The sequence below is a fragment of the Neoarius graeffei genome, chromosome 23 (genome assembly GCF_027579695.1).
Source record: "Neoarius graeffei isolate fNeoGra1 chromosome 23, fNeoGra1.pri, whole genome shotgun sequence".
Classification (NCBI taxonomy): domain Eukaryota; kingdom Metazoa; phylum Chordata; class Actinopteri; order Siluriformes; family Ariidae; genus Neoarius; species Neoarius graeffei.
Window position 1 is genome coordinate 2,027,380 of NC_083591.1, and position 18,211 is coordinate 2,045,590.

The window sequence follows — 18,211 nt, forward strand, 5'->3', positions numbered from 1 at the left end:
ACGAAACCTCTCTAATTTCACCTTTATCCTCTTAAATATCCATCTCGGTTAACAAATTAACCTTTTTTCACCGTCGCACGCTCACGCAAATTGGGCCACGTCCAGCTTCCTACCTGCCGTTAATTACCCTGATGCTATCGGGTCTAATCTACATTCTGGAGCGGAATTGATTTCTCCCCCTCCCTTGGTTTTGGAGTGAATGAGGCAGGATCCGAGTCGGAGAGTCAATTGGTGGCTCTGCGCGGCCAACTGTGGAGGAGAAATGGCGGCGTTATTGTGTGCTTAATCAGTTCGCCACTCGAAAAGGTCACTTCCAGCAGCCCGGTAGGATTTAATTAAAAGAGCGGCACAATGGCCGAGGCGGCTTGTCTGAATATGATAACCGCACTGACGACACCTCAATGGCTAATCCTGCATTTGGAGGGGAAGAGGAGTGTGTGTGTGAGTGAGTGAGAGAGAGAGAGAGAGAGAGAGAGAGAGAGAGAGAGAGAGGGAGGAAAAAAGACAGTAGCAGAAAAGAGGGAGGTAAGAAAGCGAGAGAGAATGAGGAATAAGTGTGAGCGGCTCTCCGGGGCCGGGGCCAGGTGTGGATTGTGCTGATTTCAATAAGGAAGGCAATTAAAGGAACAATAGGAGGATGTTTCATTAGAGTCAAGGCGACGCACTCTCAGAGCTGGAGACACACAGAGTGGGCCATCTCTCTCACACACACACACACACACACACACACACAAAGAAAACAATGAAAGTGAGAACTGAGCCAAAGCCAAAAAGCTCCAAATGCTCGCTCTCTCTTTCCCTCTCTCTCTCTCTCTCTCTCACACAGCTCCTGTCATTATATGCAGGTACTCTGTGTGTGTGTGTGTGTGTGTGTGTGTGTGTGTGTGTGTGTGTGTGTGTGTGTGTGTGTGTGAGCTCCAAAATTATTGACACCTCTAATCAAATTAAACATGTGCAAGCATCAGGATGCTCTCAATATTAACATTTTTCGAAACATGTAAAAGTTTTTTTTTTCTTCAGAATATTACATTTTAAAATAAAAGCCTGCGAGTTAATTTCTGGTGCAGTCTCGCTCAGAGAGAAAAACAAGCAGCGAGCACTGAGGCCTGAGCAGGACCTCCTCATTATAAGAATATAATGTTATGGATTTATTGAAAAATATTCTTCATTTTTTTGTGGTAGATTATTATTAAGAAAAACAATATTTAAAATAAAAAGTCTGAATGTGCTGTTTATTTAAACTTTCCACTCATTTTGCTTCTCTTGAAAGGTGCCAATATTTGTGAGATTTCTGGAACTCTATGTTTATCTTATAAATCAGGTGCAAAAGTAAAAAAAAAAATTAAAAATACACAATGCAGCGACTGAAATAAAAAGTTATGAGTGTGCAACTGCACCAGCTCAGCTTTGAGGTTTGTGGCATCACTGAATTAAAAGAGGGGTGTGTGTGTGTGTGTGTGTGTGTGTGTGTGTGTGTGTGTGTGTGTGAGAGAGAGAGAGAGAACAAAGAGCAGCTTGAACCACAATTAACAAAGCTAATGAGATCTCTCACTGTTCCGCATTTCAATCGGGACAAAATGTTGGATGCAGTTTTAAAATGAAGTTCAGAATGATGGGCAGGATTAATATTTAAACACCTTGTGTTATGGAAGATATCACACACACACACACACCCTGCAGATGGGACCCTGCATGTACGATTAGTGTGTGATTGCATGATAATGGTATGATAATCATGATTAATCAGATGGAAGTTTCCGGAGGGCGTTTTGTAACCTGCATGCTAAACGCAGGCTTGAACTAAACCGAGAAAATTACCCATCATGCCACAGGGCAGCCAGCGAGGAGCAAACTGCAGGGCAGGGGGTTCTCCCCCCCCACTGAGAGGGACAGGCACAGAGAACCACAAAGAAAGTGTGACCTGTGCACTGATTAGTCTCAGTGTAGAAGGTGTGGCCTGTGCACCAATTAGTATCATAAGAGGCGTGGCCTGCACACCAGTTAGTCTCAGTGAAGGAGGCGTGGCCTGTGCACCAATTAGTCTCCATGTAGAAGGTGTGGCCTGTGCACCAATTAGTCTCAGTGAGGAGGTGTGACCTGTGCACCAATTAGTCTCAATGTAGAAGGTGTGGCCTGTGCACCAATAAGTGTCATAAGAGGCGTGGCCTGTGCACCAATTAGTCTCAGTGTAGAAGGTGTGGCCTGTGCACCAATAAGTGTCATAAGAGGCATGGCCTGTGCACCAATTAGTCTCAGTGTAGAAGGTGTGGCCTGTGCACCAATAAGTGTCATAAGAGGCGTGGCCTGTGCACCAATTAGTCTCAGTGTAGAAGGTGTGGCCTGTGCACCAATTAGTGTCATAAGAGGCGTGGCCTGTGCACCAATTAGTCTCCGTGTAGAAGGTGTGGCCTGTGCACCAATTAGTGTCATAAGAGGCATGGCCTGTGCACCAATTAGTCTCAGTGTAGAAGGTGTGGCCTGTGCACCAATTAGTGTCATAAGAGGCGTGGCCTGTGCAGCAATTAGTCTCCGTGTAGAAGGTGTGGCCTGTGCACCAATTAGTGTCATAAGAGGCGTGGCCTGTGCAGCAATTAGTCTCCGTGTAGAAGGTGTGGCCTGTGCACCAATTAGTGTCATAAGAGGCATGGCCTGTGCACCAATTAGTCTCCGTGTAGAAGGTGTGGCCTGTGCACCAGTTAGTATCATAGGAGGTGTGGCCTGTGCACCAATTAGTGTCATAAGAGGCATGGCCTGTGCAGCAATTAGTCTCCGTGTAGAAGGTGTGGCCTGTGCACCAATTAGTATCATAGGAGGTGTGGCCTGTGCACCAATTAGTCTCAGTGTAGAAGGTGTGGCCTGTGCACCAATTAGTGTCATAAGAGGCGTGGCCTGTGCAGCAATTAGTCTCCGTGTAGAAGGTGTGGCCTGTGCACCAATTAGTGTCATAAGAGGCATGGCCTGTGCACCAATTAGTCTCAGTGTAGAAGGTGTGGCCTGTGCACCAATTAGTGTCATAAGAGGCGTGGCCTGTGCAGCAATTAGTCTCCGTGTAGAAGGTGTGGCCTGTGCACCAATTAGTGTCATAAGAGGCGTGGCCTGTGCAGCAATTAGTCTCCGTGTAGAAGGTGTGGCCTGTGCACCAATTAGTGTCATAAGAGGCATGGCCTGTGCACCAATTAGTCTCCGTGTAGAAGGTGTGGCCTGTGCACCAATTAGTATCATAGGAGGTGTGGCCTGTGCACCAATTAGTGTCATAAGAGGCATGGCCTGTGCAGCAATTAGTCTCCGTGTAGAAGGTGTGGCCTGTGCACCAATTAGTATCATAGGAGGTGTGGCCTGTGCACCAATTAGTCTCAGTGTAGAAGGTGTGGCCTGTGCACCAATTAGTGTCATAAGAGGCGTGGCCTGTGCAGCAATTAGTCTCCGTGTAGAAGGTGTGGCCTGTGCACCAATTAGTGTCATAAGAGGCATGGCCTGTGCACCAATTAGTCTCCGTGTAGAAGGTGTGGCCTGTGCACCAATTAGTATCATAGGAGGTGTGGCCTGTGCACCAATTAGTGTCATAAGAGGCATGGCCTGTGCAGCAATTAGTCTCCGTGTAGAAGGTGTGGCCTGTGCACCAATTAGTATCATAGGAGGTGTGGCCTGTGCACCAATTAGTCTCAGTGTAGAAGGTGTGGCCTGTGCACCAATTAGTGTCATAAGAGGCGTGGCCTGTGCAGCAATTAGTCTCCGTGTAGAAGGTGTGGCCTGTGCACCAATTAGTATCATAAGAGGCATGGCCTGTGCAGCAATTAGTCTCTGTGTAGAAGGTGTGGCCTATGCACCAATTAGTATTATAGGAGGTGTGGCCTGTGCACCAATTAGTCTCAGTGAAGGAGGCATGGCTTACATGCCAATTAGTCTACACAGAGACATGGTCTGTGTGGCAATTAACTAAAAAAAATATAGAGAAGGAGGTGGGGCCTGCGGCAATTAGTGAAGTGAAGGGGGCATGGTCTCTGCTTATCAGTTCTTGTAAAACAGGTGTGGTCAATGAAGGGCGTGGCCTCTGTGTTGGTCAGTGAAGACCATATGACGTCACGCACTACAAATGTGAAGCATATGAACTCTGTTCCTGTTAGTCTCAGTGAAGGTGTGGCAGCTGTGAAAGAGGTGTGGCTTTTGCTTGTTGGTGGCAGTAAAAGAGGTGTGGGTGATGAAGGGGGTGTGGTTTCTGTGGTACCAGTGAGACTGAACCGTAGGCCGCTTTAAATGTATCCTTCCCACACCGACTCGTTAAAACGAGATGTCTATGACATGGAGATCCACACCTCCAACCATTCCATCCCATAATTAATCTTGGAATTTTTATTTATTGGAAAAAAGCCCTAAAGCACAAACAAGGCTTGGGTTCTATCACATCACAGCGAGGTGTAAGGAACAGAAGGGAGGAGGGGCTTTGTTCATCGTCCATGTTTGTCTTATGATACACAAGTACACAAATACACTGCAGGTCAAATTCTCTGACAATCAGGTTTAAAGATGAGAAATAACGGAAAATTATACCTTCGGTCATCTTACTTTTCCCAAGCAGGAATCAGATTCTTCATTAATACAGTACAGCTAAAGAACTGCGACAGACGACACCCAGAAGAGCGCACTGCGCCAGAAGGGTTCATGTTTAGGACATAAACACAGAAATGTTCAGGGTTTTATAATGTGGATTTCAGCTTGTGAAGAACGAAATGTGAATAAATGATTAACAGAGACGGTACGTGACGTGATAAGGTCAAAACGTCCGAGTACACGACTGTTTAAGTGTGTGTAAGAGGAAGTGCTTGTGATTTTCATCCTCCTTTTTCAGCGCCCTTGACGTCTCTACAAAGCGTCGCTTATCCTGCTGTGGATCCCCAGAGTCTCTGAGTGAGGAGCAGCTGCTCGCGCTGTGTGTGTGTGTGTGTGTGTGTGTGTGTGTGTGTGTGTGTGTGTGTGTGTGTGTGTGTGTGTTCTACAGCTATTAACCATCAGTGTCCTGGCTAAACATGGTTTGTAAGCCGGTAAACACTGATAGGCCTCACTTCACGACTGGAACTGTTTGATATGAGCTTTATTCACTTATGCGTACTGTGTTTGCAGGCAGGAGGGATTTAGCGTAACAGCAAGTCACGAGTTTCGAACTCCAATATGGACGCCGGCACAGCAAACATCAACATTTCTACTTTTCACGGCATGGATTACATTTACGGCATGAAATACGTCTCCACTCGTGCTCTCAGACATGTTAAACCATCGCCTGCTAGACTCGCCAAGAGTCAGAGTTTCACAGCTTAATAACGTCGCAATTTCAGGTCGCAGAGCAAGTCTGGGGTTTTGTTCATTTTGTTTTGTTTTTTTTATTAATTTTTAGTTTCCCAGCTAAATAAATACAATCCAGCATTTGCATGCAGCAAATGCTTTCCTGTTTACATTTTCCAATATTTAAAAACCAAATATGATAAAGAAATATGAAAATCCCAGCGTATCATTTTTAAAGCTTAATATAAATATGTTCTGGTTCACTATCCTCCTCACAACCATCATCCGATGTAAAGTCAGAGCTTTATAGACCAAGGTCACACTTACAGCATGAAATAGTTTAAAATGCCTGAGAAACCATCGTGGCTCGTCTGCAGGACATGTTCGGAGCCCACAGGGGGTTTACGGCTTAATATCATATCACGGTTGAAGGTCAAACGAAAAATCAACTCTAAATCAGTTCACACAGTGCAAATGAACAGATCTGATCTAAACTAACCTCGTTGAACAGAACTCCTCATGCAGTAGATACGACCTTTTGGGAGAAGTCAGGGATTTAGATCTTAAAGGTCATAGGCAAGGGTCGGAGGTGAAATGTAGAATATCAACTTTATTGTCTAGAAGAACGACCCAAAAAGCGAATTCAATCTTCCTGGTGTCTAATTTGCACCCTAAAATTGAATAAAATGCTTGAAATATACTGTTTTGCCCAATTTCCGAAGGTTTGTTTACATCTCACTTCTGTGCACTTTCACCGCCAGGGGCCCGTCGTCGTGACGTCATTTAAGCCAAACAGACCGGGAGCAGCTTTGTGTTTACCGGCGAACCGAGCACACGTGTACGGACTTTGGGCGTGAGAGTTTGTGTAAAATGTCTGAAAGCGAGAGCGATTTTGAAGCAGGAACTCTCCAAATTGAATATCGAGAGGTGAAACCAGATATGCATGAGCCTATGGCAGTTGTGAAGCAATCTGTGAATGTGGCTCACTGGTTTGACCGTGTGGCCTCGGAATCGGATGGCGACTCGGCCGACTCTGATCACACACACATAATCCCTGTAATAGAACGTAGATTCATTTATATTGCTAATATAATTTATTGCTAATATTAATACAAGCATTATACTATTTATAGCCTACTCTAAACAAGGAACTATCCCTTTTGTCTCATTTCCACAGTGATTGTACAGGATCCCTCAGGATTCTTTACTTGGAAAAATTACAAGCAAAGGTAAAAATGTTTACCTCCAATCTTCTCCTTTTTGCTTGAGCATTTCTGATCCATTTCTTCTTTGACTGCTTGCTTTTGTGCTCGAATTTTGTTGGAACAGCGTCAGGTTTGAGCTTCTCTGTCCAACACTGACACCTAAACTCTCCAACAGATGGGGATTCTTCAAAAATGAACCTCCTCGAAGTGATCGGAGCCCAGAGCGGCGTATTTACCCGGCTGCCAACCCTCTCGCTTCACACGTGCAATCCACTCTCTCCGCCTCTTTTGGAAAACGGTAAAAACTTCTTCCTGAACCGGTCCCGTTGTTACAGTTCACTGCACAACAATAAGGCATGGTTTTTTTTTTTAATTTCTGAACGCACGTCTGTAATCAAGCCGAATGGCAATGAAAATACACGGAAGTGGACTCAACTCAAGCGATTTGTTTGGCTTAAATGACGTCACGCGCCGAGTGGTCACGGAAACAGCCAACAGAAATTCACCACGATCCACGCTAACTTATTTTAATTATTACTTATTAACAATACTTCTTGGGACCAGAAGAAAATTACAGAGGGTTTTTTAACATATAAAGTTTCAAATGTGCATAAAATTAAAACCATTGCCTATGAGCTTTAATATATATAAACACTGGTGACTTAAAGCTCACGTTACAGTGCGTTAAAGATTTTCCTAAAATTTGTTCCCTCACCATTTGGAAACGTTAGACAGAACCCTCACTTTTTCTCGATTTTTTTCCCTTTTAAAGCAATGTAGTACTTTGATAATATTGTAAAACATGCTAAAGTATTAGCCACACGTCTCTACAGCTCTGTGCGAGCAATCTGCAATCAGCACAAACTCTCACATCTTTATAAATCCATCATATTATTTTATATTAACACTCAGAGTCAGCAGCTTTAGGACAAGATACGTGATGACTCAAGCAGGAATAGAAAGGGGGTCGGTTCTGCTTTCCTGCCTGTCTGTGTGCATTAGTGGTGTGATCACAGATTAGCCATGAAATCATAAAGAGAGAGAGTGAGAGAGAGAGAGAGAGAGAGAGAGAGAGAGAGAGAGAGAGAGAGAGAGAGAGAGAGCCATAACTGATTGATTTTTGTATGCCTGAGCATTTAATAAATCACGTTGAGGTTTTTGAGCTTGGGTACACGCTGATAATCAGTTATACAGTTTATCCTGATTGTGCGAAGGTACGTACTGAATATTGTGATTTATCCCACAGCGCTGTTGAATTCTGGACTCTGATTGGTCAGAAGGTGTTGATTAATTTTCTATAAACAGCAGCCCTAATGGTAGCTCAGGTTTACATTATGCACTCGTTATCGTTTCTTTAGTAACAGCTCATTCGCAGGGACTTGGACACTTTTTTTTAAATCTATTTAACATTTATGGAAGGAGTCTCAAGTGTCAAAGCTATAACTAAGACTTCAACATCTCCAGGACAGAGTTGTTCACACTCTGTGGTTTTTCAGTAACACAACAAGCTGCATTTTTATCTTATTAACTTCGAGAGAAGTCATGGCCTAATGGTTAGAGAAGCAGCTTTGGGACCAAAAGGTCACCAGTTCAATTCCCTGGACCAGCAGGAATGGCTGAAGTGCCCTTGAGTAAGGCCCCTAACTGCTCCTCAGGCTGCTCTGAGTGTGTTGTACGTCACTCTGGATAAGAGCGTCTGCTAAATGCCTGGAATGGAATGGAATGGAATGGAATGGAATGAGAGAGCCTGATGAAGGAAAGACTGTTTATAGCTGCTATAATATAACTGAGAACAGGAGCTAAGATAAAATGCAACTATAAATGTATGATGAGTCATTCTTTAATAATGAAAACACTGAATATTTAGCACACATCGTAGGTTCTCGTTCACTGTTTAGTCGCCATTTTATGGCTTTCAGCTCTGGGTGAGCTTTGCCTTTTATGGAATTTTGTAGGCGTGGCTAATTGTAAATCCATGAACTGCTTTGTAATTTTAGCTGATTGGCATTTAACATCATACACAACTAGATATGAAAGAAAAACAAAGTTTTCACCTACAAAACTTTACATACAATTTTACTGTTTTTTTTTTTTAAATAAAATGAAGTCCGGGGGATACTTTATTATTCATCATGACAATATCAGGGGGCGGCACGGTGGTGTAGTGGTTAGCGCTGTCGCCTCACAGCAAGAAGGTCCTGGGTTCGAGCCCCGGGGCCGGCGAGGGCCTTTCTGTGTGGAGTTTGCATGTTCTCCCCGTGTCCGCGTGGGTTTCCTCCGGGTGCTCCGGTTTCCCCCACAGTCCAAAGACATGCAGGTTAGGTTAACTGGTGACTCTAAATTGACCGTAGGTGTGAATGGTTGTCTGTGTCTATGTGTCAGCCCTGTGATGACCTGGCGACTTGTCCAGGGTGTACCCCGCCTTTCGCCCATAGTCAGCTGGGATAGGCTCCAGCTTGCCTGCGACCCTGTAGAAGGATAAAGCGGCTAGAGATAATGAGATGAGATGAGATGACAATATCAGTTCAATTAACAGTGCATTAAATTAGAAACCCAGAGCTTGAGAAATGCCCCAAAAAAGGTTCAAATACAGTGAATGCAATTCCATAACGAGGTGTAAATGTGCTTAGAGACCAAATTTTAAAACATAAAATCTTAGTGTCATCACCCAAGTCGGAATACAACATTAATGGTAATCAAATCTCCGTTTATGTTTTCTGGCTTTTCTTTTAAGTAATCTCACACACCCGTGCTGATCATCATCGGGAAATAAATAAACCTGCACAGGGGATTGAACACAAAATACAATATTTACATAAAATCCAAGATGGCGATAAATTCGGAGGTTAAATGTCTGAGCTCACGTCTCCTAAAATGAGTTATTACACTCCTCCTCCCTGCCATCACGCAGCTCCATCCTTCCCCCAGTCTGTTTCTTTCACTCGATTGTTCTGCACTTGTTAAAAGCCTTTTCTCACACGTTCACCTGAGTTTAATTCCCACTGTAATCTGCAGTCTCCAGCCATCTGCTCAGGAACCGAAAGGCCAATATGCTAAATCCCAAACTAAACACCGAGCTAATTTCGTATGATTGGCTCCGAGTGGACGAGTGCCAAGTTATTCAGCATAATCCGAATATCAACACGGCTAAAGGAGAGGAACAGAGTGCGGATGGCAAACACTCTCCTGAGCAAACACACCGCACAATGACATTACAGCAGGAGATGAGCTTCTACAAAAAACACTGTGTTTAAAAAAGAAAAAAAGAAAAAGAAAATTTCTTCTGGGTTTTATTTCTGCAGTTTCGAAAGACAAAAAAAAAAAAAACTAAGCCTGAGATTTCTGATAAATATAAATCTGTTCATGAAGATGGATATTTATGATGATGGCATGGATTCAAAACAATGTCAAGGAGGCATGGCCTCTGTACCTGAAAGTTACAGTGAAGGAGGCGTGGCCTCTGTGCCTAGATGTTTGAATAAAGGAGGCATGACCTCTGGACTTGGCAGGTACAATGGAGGAGGCGTGGCCTCTGTACTTTGTTAAAGTAGAACACTCGTTTCCTTACCTTCGGACACGTCCTAAAATGTTTTTAATCTTAAGAAGATACTTTTTTTACACTTCCACTGAACCCCAGTGGATGCGACCGTTGAATTACTAAATGTATAAAGTGAATAAATCAAACATTTAAACATTTTTACTTCATTACCTGTGTACTGATCTTACATCTCTCTCCTGCAGGGCGCTCCATCTCCTTCACTCAGCTCCATTGTGCATCTGTCAGTCAAAAACATGTGGGAATCAGAACACACAATACTGCATCAGTGAGCAAACTCTCTCTCTCACACACACGAAGAGCCTTTTAAGGTAAAATACAGTCACGGTGGTCTACTTCAGGTCAGGCAAACATCTGCTTTGAAACCATGAATATTTAATTTTATCCCGAGGAGATGCTCTGGGTGTTACGCTGCGAGTGTGTAAATCCCAGAGCCTCACTGCAGGCAGGTGGCACCATCTATCAAACGGCCCAGTGGTTCTGAACACAGCAAAACGCAAAGAGAGTACAACATGGCTGCTTTCAGCCTGGATAGACTCGTCTCTTCTAACTTCATAACTTCTGTTCTGACTGCTGTTCCATGAATACAGCATCAGTGTGTCACTGTTCATACAAACGACACTTAACTGAATCGCTCAGTCTTTTAAAGATCTCTGGATCCTGTATAAACTGGGAAATATGGAAATGCTGCAAGTGTAATACCTGTTGCATAAGTATTCACCCCCTTGACCTCATCCACACTTAGTGGTCTTACAATTTGTAACTGAAAGCTGTCCCCCCCTCCCCCCAACGAAAATAAACCCAAAATAGTGAAGTGGCGGTGGGGGTAGGGGGGCGTTTCACTTTACCATTACTTGAGATGATTCAATTTCATTTGAATCATTAATGAAATTGTTGAATCTGTTCAGTCACTGCTTAAATTTTGCTGAGTTGAGATGATTCAATTACAATTTGATTCAATTAATAGATTCAACGATTGATTTGATTCAATGAATCAATTCAATGGACGCTCAAATTTTGCCACAACTTAAAACAAAAGGTGTAGTTTTTGCATTAGATGTACTGCATACTGCAGAAACTAATATGGATTTCTTATTCATTCCACTGTTCATAAGTCAAATGTAATTTTTTTATACAAAAAAAAATGACAAGTAATGATGTCCATAAAAACACCACTTGCACATAATAATGGATGTCAACTTCTATTCAGGCGGCACGGTGGTGTAGTGGTTAGCACTGTTGCCTCACAGCAAGAAGGTCCGGGTTCGAGCCCCGTGGCCGGCGAGGGCCTTTCTGTGCGGAGTTTGCATGTTCTCCCCGTGTCCGCGTGGGTTTCCTCCGGGTGCTCCGGTTTCCCCCACAGTCCAAAGACATGCAGGTTAGGTTAACTGGTGACTCTAAATTGAGCGTAGGTGTGAATGTGAGTGTGAATGGTTGTCTGTGTCTATGTGTCAGCCCTGTGATGACCTGGCGACTTGTCCAGGGTGAACCCCGCCTTTCGCCCGTAGTCAGCTGGGATAGGCTCCAGCTTGCCTGCGACCCTGTAGAACAGGATAAAGCGGCTACAGATAATGAGATGAAGTTGTAAAAATATTTGTATAAGTGACATCTCTGCAGTTTGTCTGCTTGCATCTGAATAAACCTATATATAAATCACTTAATAAGCTGAGAAATAAACGAGCCCAGGTGTAGATTTTGATGCTCCACGCTGAGTTTAGACTGATTTGGACGTTCATGTGGTGATGAGTCACATCACAGGTCATAAAACGTGCAGTTTAATTTGTCAGAAACCTGCAGCAGCACAAACAGAAAAGCTCTTCATCATTTTTCTGGTCGGACAGCATGCCACCTTCACGGATCACTGATATACACATCAAACAGCACACAGTGATTCATGGGAGGAACCCACGCTCCCTCAATCGGCTGAGAATCAGCAATTATTCTCCTTCACACTAGGTGTCGATGTTAATTTCGACATCGGGCGAAGCCTCTGATCAGCATCCGAATAAGCTGTCACACGAGGTCTTGACTCCTGACAAAAATGAAATTGCATTTGTAATTTTGAATGAAACGTCAATTTCACCGTTGCCATGAGAACAAGCCGTGCGGAACAGAAACTACGGGGGAATTAACACAACCTGGAGGGCATGAAGAACCTCACCACGAGCTTCTACAGCATTCTTCCAGACGGCACTGGTGTATAAACACATTACGGTGGCTGTTGTCTCCGTTTTCCGGCATCCTCCATCCTCCTGCTGTCCAAACAGGTCCTCCTGATAGAGATCAAAACACAAATCAGTGATTACAAGCTGATGGTTAAATCAATAACAACACTCTTGCATGCATTCAAGGCATTTTAACAACAAGTTAAAGAAGTAATGACATGGCTGAATTATAACAGAATGTTATACTCGCTTTGTGTAATCAATTTGATTTAATTCAATGAATCAATTCAATGAAAGCTTGAGAATTAAATTTGATCAGGATTATAAAACCTAAAATTCTGGCAAAATTTAAATGATTCAATTTGATTATGAACCGATTCAAGTAAGCTTAAAATATTAACAGCTTGATAGAATTCAATTTGATTTTTTTTACTTCAATTCAATGAACCATTTGATTCAATTATTTGAATCGGTAGAAACTCAGCTTTTGCCACGACTTCAGACGATTCAATTTGATTTCCATTCGATTCAGTGAACAGATTCAAATCAAGGAATCAATTCAATACAAGCAAAAATTTTGCCATAACTTGAGACGATTCAATTTGATTACGATTCAAGTCAATATACTGATTTTGATTCAGTTCAATTAAGCGATTCAACAAAAGCTCAGCTCTTGCCACGACATGAAACGATTCAATGAATCAAATCAATAAAAGCTTCAATTTAATACAATTTCAGATGATTCGGTGTAATCTGTCTTGGAAAACAATTCAGTAAATCCTAGAATCTATAAATTCAGTGCTATTTGATTAGATTACTGGTTCAATATGGAATTCTTCACACCAAATGCACAAATGTCTAATGTGAAGAGAATTGTTTACACAGAATTGGAATAAAGATAATAAGTAAATAAGTTTAGTTAATTTTCATATTTAAAAAATAGGTTAGAAATGGCAATTATACATACAACATTATATTACTCAATCATTATAATAATCCTGATTTGACAGTTTAGTGCTCATGTTGAGTCTCTTCATGCGCTGCTTATGATGGTTTATAATCACGCCGTTTGCAGTCCGTTTGCTCAGTTTCACACACTTCATGTCATCTGTTCATGATGCTCCTCCTGCTGTTCTGCATAGTTGTGCAGTGTGTGTGTGTGTGTGTGTGTGTGTGTGTGTGTGTGTACAGTATGTATCTCTGCCAATATTTAATTTGCATTTAACCGTGACTTTCTGCAGATGACTGAACAATAAACTGAACAGTATTCTGAAGAAGTGTGTGACAACATTATTAAATTAATGTGTGTGTCTGAGTGGTGAATTGGCAAAGTTTGTCGAAAAGAATTTCAACATGGTGTCATCTCATCAACTCCATCTCCCGGTTTTGCGTCTTCCTTTCAACACACACACACACACACACACACACACAGATGGAAGTTAACAGGCTCGGCGCAGAGCCCACATCAACGCCAGCGTGCAAATCGGAGATCAGATCAGGCGCCATCTGCACCGTGTGTGTGTGTGTGTGTGAGAGAGAGAGAGAGAGAGAGAGAGAGAGAGAGAGAGAGAGAGCTGGACAGGCAATAGAGAGCTCCATCACAGCCAACAGATGATTATAATTAATAGAGAGATGTTCCACCGTTTTATCCGGCTGAGTGTTTGGCCTGGCTGAGTGTCCAGTAGCCACGCTGACGACTTTTTGGGAAAAAACTAAATGTCTAAATAAATCAGGTTTAGTATAACAAAATCACCAAGCACATCTGTTGCATGCTTTGTATAGTAAACATTTTTCTTCAAGTCCAGGAGAGAGGCGTGGCCCCTATAGCTGCGCACACTTTTCCTGGACTCATCCTCAGAAAGCAGCTCCGAGCCGGAGAACTCACACAGGACTGAATTTCTCCCTGTGTGTGATGACGGATTTAGTTTTATAAAGCCGTTTCGGAGTCAACTGTGTGTGCATGTGACACGCGTTATATGTTTCTTGCTTCTTGTGTTTATTTCTCTCTGAACATGTATCTAGAAATGGCTAGGAAACATTTATTTCGATCTGCTGTAACAGAGGCCTTTAATTAGGACAGGCTTTCTATTTTTCCGGTGTCTTTATTTGGAAAAATGTCCTTTAATTTCTTTTCTGATGTCGATTATCTGATGTCCATTTGGAAAGAATTTCGTTTGTTTCACACACACACACACACACACACACACACACACACACACACACACCTTCTTTGTTCCTATTCATTTTATCCTTTTATTTAGAACAAACTTCCCCCCATGCCTTTATTTGTAAAATGTCTTCTTTCCCCCTGCCCAATGTCCTTTATGTTCCTGCCCTCAACGGAAGGATAATCCCGCTCTCCAGTTTATCAATTAGACAGAAAAAAAACAACAGGAGAAGAGCATCAATTACAGCCCTCATATTTAAACCCTGTAGATATGGTTTTAAAAAGGTCAATAATCTTTTTCACCTACACAGGGCGCTATCAGATTTGGACTGAAGCCCGTGTGTTATCGGAGGCCGGATAATTGGCAGGGAGTCTCGCTCTGGAAAACACAAAGCCGTGTGCTTTTCTATGGGGACGTGAGCCTCAAGGTCAGACCTCGAACCGTCCACCAAACAAGCTGTCAGCACTAACTTTGTCAGGACAAATAAACTGGCAGAGAGCGATAATGGATCTAATTTCACCTCTCCTGCCATCGCTGAGCCTGCAGCCTCCCAGGGGAACCAACAGCAAAGCACCAGCTTACAAACACACACTGAAAAGGAACCAATGTTATCTGAGGAGAGAGAGAGAGAAGACTTACTTGAAATGCATCACCCAGAGGTTCATTGATTTGAACGTCGAAAACATCTTCGTCATCCGCTCCTCTTTCGCTTCCTCAGCCAGATGTATGGCCCCAGCCTTGGCCCCAAATTCCAGATGTAAGCTCGCACCACTGTGTACACACACACACACACACACACACACACGATCCGGAGAATGTCATCAGGATCGATCCGATACTGAAACGCTGGACCAATACTGGATTTAAGAGTTCCTCATTGACTCCTAAATGAACTGTCAGTGAAGAAACACAGACTTAAAAAAATAAACAAGCCCCACACACCAAATCCACGCTCAGCATTCTTGTGTCGAGTCGTGTTTAAACTGCACAGTGTTTATTCTCAAGATCAACCTTTCAGAGCGGAAAAGTTCACCTGTACCTGGTGGTTGGGTCGTCTTTGTCGCTACGCAAAAGGTCATCATTCAGCTCATCATCCCGAGTGCCCTGAAGAACACAAGCAATTTTTTAAAAAAGGTGTTTCAAAGCATGTGTTTAGTTTTAAAGTGTTTTTATTAAAATTAAATCCTTTCAGGGAAATTTGGTCGAGTGCACAGAGAGTGCATGAAAATTTTCATTGCAAAATCATCCAAAAAAAACAAAAACAAAAACAGGAAGCTAAAACTCTGACCTCGAGTTAGCACTGAACACATTATTGAGTCATTAAACAGAAGAACAAATCAGCTCGCAGAATGCAAATATTACAACCAGAGGGATGGGCCGGGCCAGGTCTAATTTGCATATTCATGCAAAGATTTCTTGACTTCTGTACCAATTTTTTGAATCTATAGACATTTTTATAGAAAGTAAGTCTGGTTTTCAAGGTTTGTTCACACTTTATTGATCCATGGTGTAAAATCAGGTATTTTAGCTCAACAACGTTTATGATGTCATCATTTAGTAGGCTTATGTGCTGATCAAATAATTCACATAGCAAAACAGCTAGTGTTTGATGAAAGCAAGAACGTCTTTTAGTAATGGGGCATTTTAAGCCCATTGCCCGCTGGGGAGCATAGGACATCAACGACACTTCTGAACTGTTGTTGATGTTTCTGTAAAGTGAGTTTTTTCTAGCCAGGGGTGTTGGCCCTACGCAAACCCGTTGAAATCCGGGGGAGTTGGTCCACATTTAGTCTGGCCCCTTTGACCAATCCAGAATGGGAGGCCCTACCAGGAGCTTACGCTCCAGCTGGCATAGCTCTAGGGGTCACGGAGACACGCAAGCCACCACACCACGACAAGGAATGGACCTTATGGTGGTCTTTTAGTAATAATAATAATAATAATAATAATAATAATAATAATAGGGGCGGCACTGTCGCCTCACAGCAAGAAGGTCCGGGTTCGAGCCCCGTGGCCGGCGAGGGCCTTTCTGTGTGGAGTTTGCATGTTCTCCCCGTGTCCGCGTGGGTTTCCTCCGGGTGCTCCGGTTTCCCCCACAGTCCAAAGACATGCAGGTTAGGTTAACTGGTGACTCAAATTGAGCGTAGGTGTGAATGTGAGTGTGAATGGTTGTCTGTGTCTATGTGTCAGCCCTGTGATGACCTGGCGACTTGTCCAGGGTGAACCCCGCCTTTCGCCCGTAGTCAGCTGGGATAGGATCCAGCTTGCCTGCGACCCTGTAGAACAGGATAAAGCGGCTACAGATAATGAGATGAGATAATAATTATAAATTAGTGAGACGACTAACGAATTTAGGGCGGCACGGTGGTGTAGTGGTTAGCGCTGTCGCCTCACAGCAAGAAGGTCCTGGGTTCGAGCCCCGGGGCCGGCGAGGGCCTTTCTGTGTGGAGTTTGCATGTTCTCCCCGTGTCCGCGTGGGTTTCCTCCGGGTGCTCCGGTTTCCCCCACAGTCCAAAGACATGCAGCTTAGGTTAACTGGTGACTCTAAATTGAGCGTAGGTGTGAATGTGAGTGTGAATGGTTGTCTGTGTCTATGTGTCAGCCCTGTGATGACCTGGCGACTTGTCCAGGGTGTACCCCGCCTTTCGCCCGTAGTCAGCTGGGATAGGCTCCAGCTTGCCTGCGACCCTGTAGAAGGATAAAGCGGCTAGAGATAATGAGATGAGATGACACTAACGAATTTACATGAAATATGGAACCGGGGATGACATGATGTGTTGAGCGTTTAGTGTTAGTAATGTGTGTTTATTTAAAAAAAAAAAGGTTGAGGAACTGGTGTAGATTGTTGTGTTTATGTCGATTAAACTGCTGAAGTGAGGTCTTTATGTAGTCGTGAACTGGTTACGCGGGAGATCTCTCACTCAGCGAGCGTCGTTATACCTGCCCTGCAGTTCCCTGACATAAAACCACACTACTCCTGAAGCAGAGTCTCACTCACAGCTCATTCGCATCCATCCAATACACTCTGCGTCTCTGCTGGAGGACACAACACACCATTACGAGTGAAAGAAACACAGCTGCCTCTCCTGCCAGGAAAGCAGCCGTCACCTGTCCTGAGGCAGAAATGTGACACCTTTACCTTAAACCTGCCTCCGTAACACACACAGCTGCTACGTTACATTACACCTGAGCCTGTGATACAGTCGTCTGCTGCTAGCACAATGTACAGTGCACTCGGACAGCTTGATTTATTTATTTATTTATTTATTTATTTATTTATTTTATTTTACAAACTCCAGGGCAGGGTGGCTGTAAGAAATACTCACATTCAGGGCTGTCAGAGTCTCATCACCAAGAACATCATCTTCGATATTGCTTAGAAAAAAGAGAGAAAGAGAGAGAGAGAAAGCAAAGACCATGCAAAAGGATCGAGTTCAGGATCAGACTGAGACTCAGACAGATTGACAAGAGTAGAAAGGATAGTTATTTAGCGCAGCCCTTGAAATGTGTGACAAGATTTTGAACTTTTTTTTTAATCAGATGAAGGCATGTACTTGCGAAGTTTCTATGTAAGAAATGATATATGGTGGATTATTTTCATATAACAGTTCAGGATTATTCTGCTTATATCAACAATATATTTTTTATAAAAAAATATTAATGAATGAGGGGTGGCACGGTGGTGTAGTGGTTAGCGCTGTCGCCTCACAGCAAGAAGGTCCGGGTTCGAGCCCCGTGGCCGGCGAGGGCCTTTCTGTGCGGAGTTTGCATGTTCTCCCCGTGTCCGCGTGGGTTTCCTCCGGGTGCTCCGGTTTCCCCCACAGTCCAAAGACATGCAGG

General features: G+C 43.3%; 1 protein-coding gene across 1 annotated transcript; it reads right to left on the minus strand.

Annotated features, from left to right (window-relative positions):
* Positions 1 to 2,079: 2,079 nt before the first annotated feature.
* On the minus strand, positions 2,080 to 3,780 carry LOC132871968 (ice-structuring glycoprotein-like). Its single transcript, XM_060906624.1, has one exon. It carries the CDS (start codon positions 3,778 to 3,780, stop codon positions 2,080 to 2,082), a length of 1,701 nt encoding a protein of 566 aa, XP_060762607.1.
* Positions 3,781 to 18,211: the final 14,431 nt, after the last annotated feature.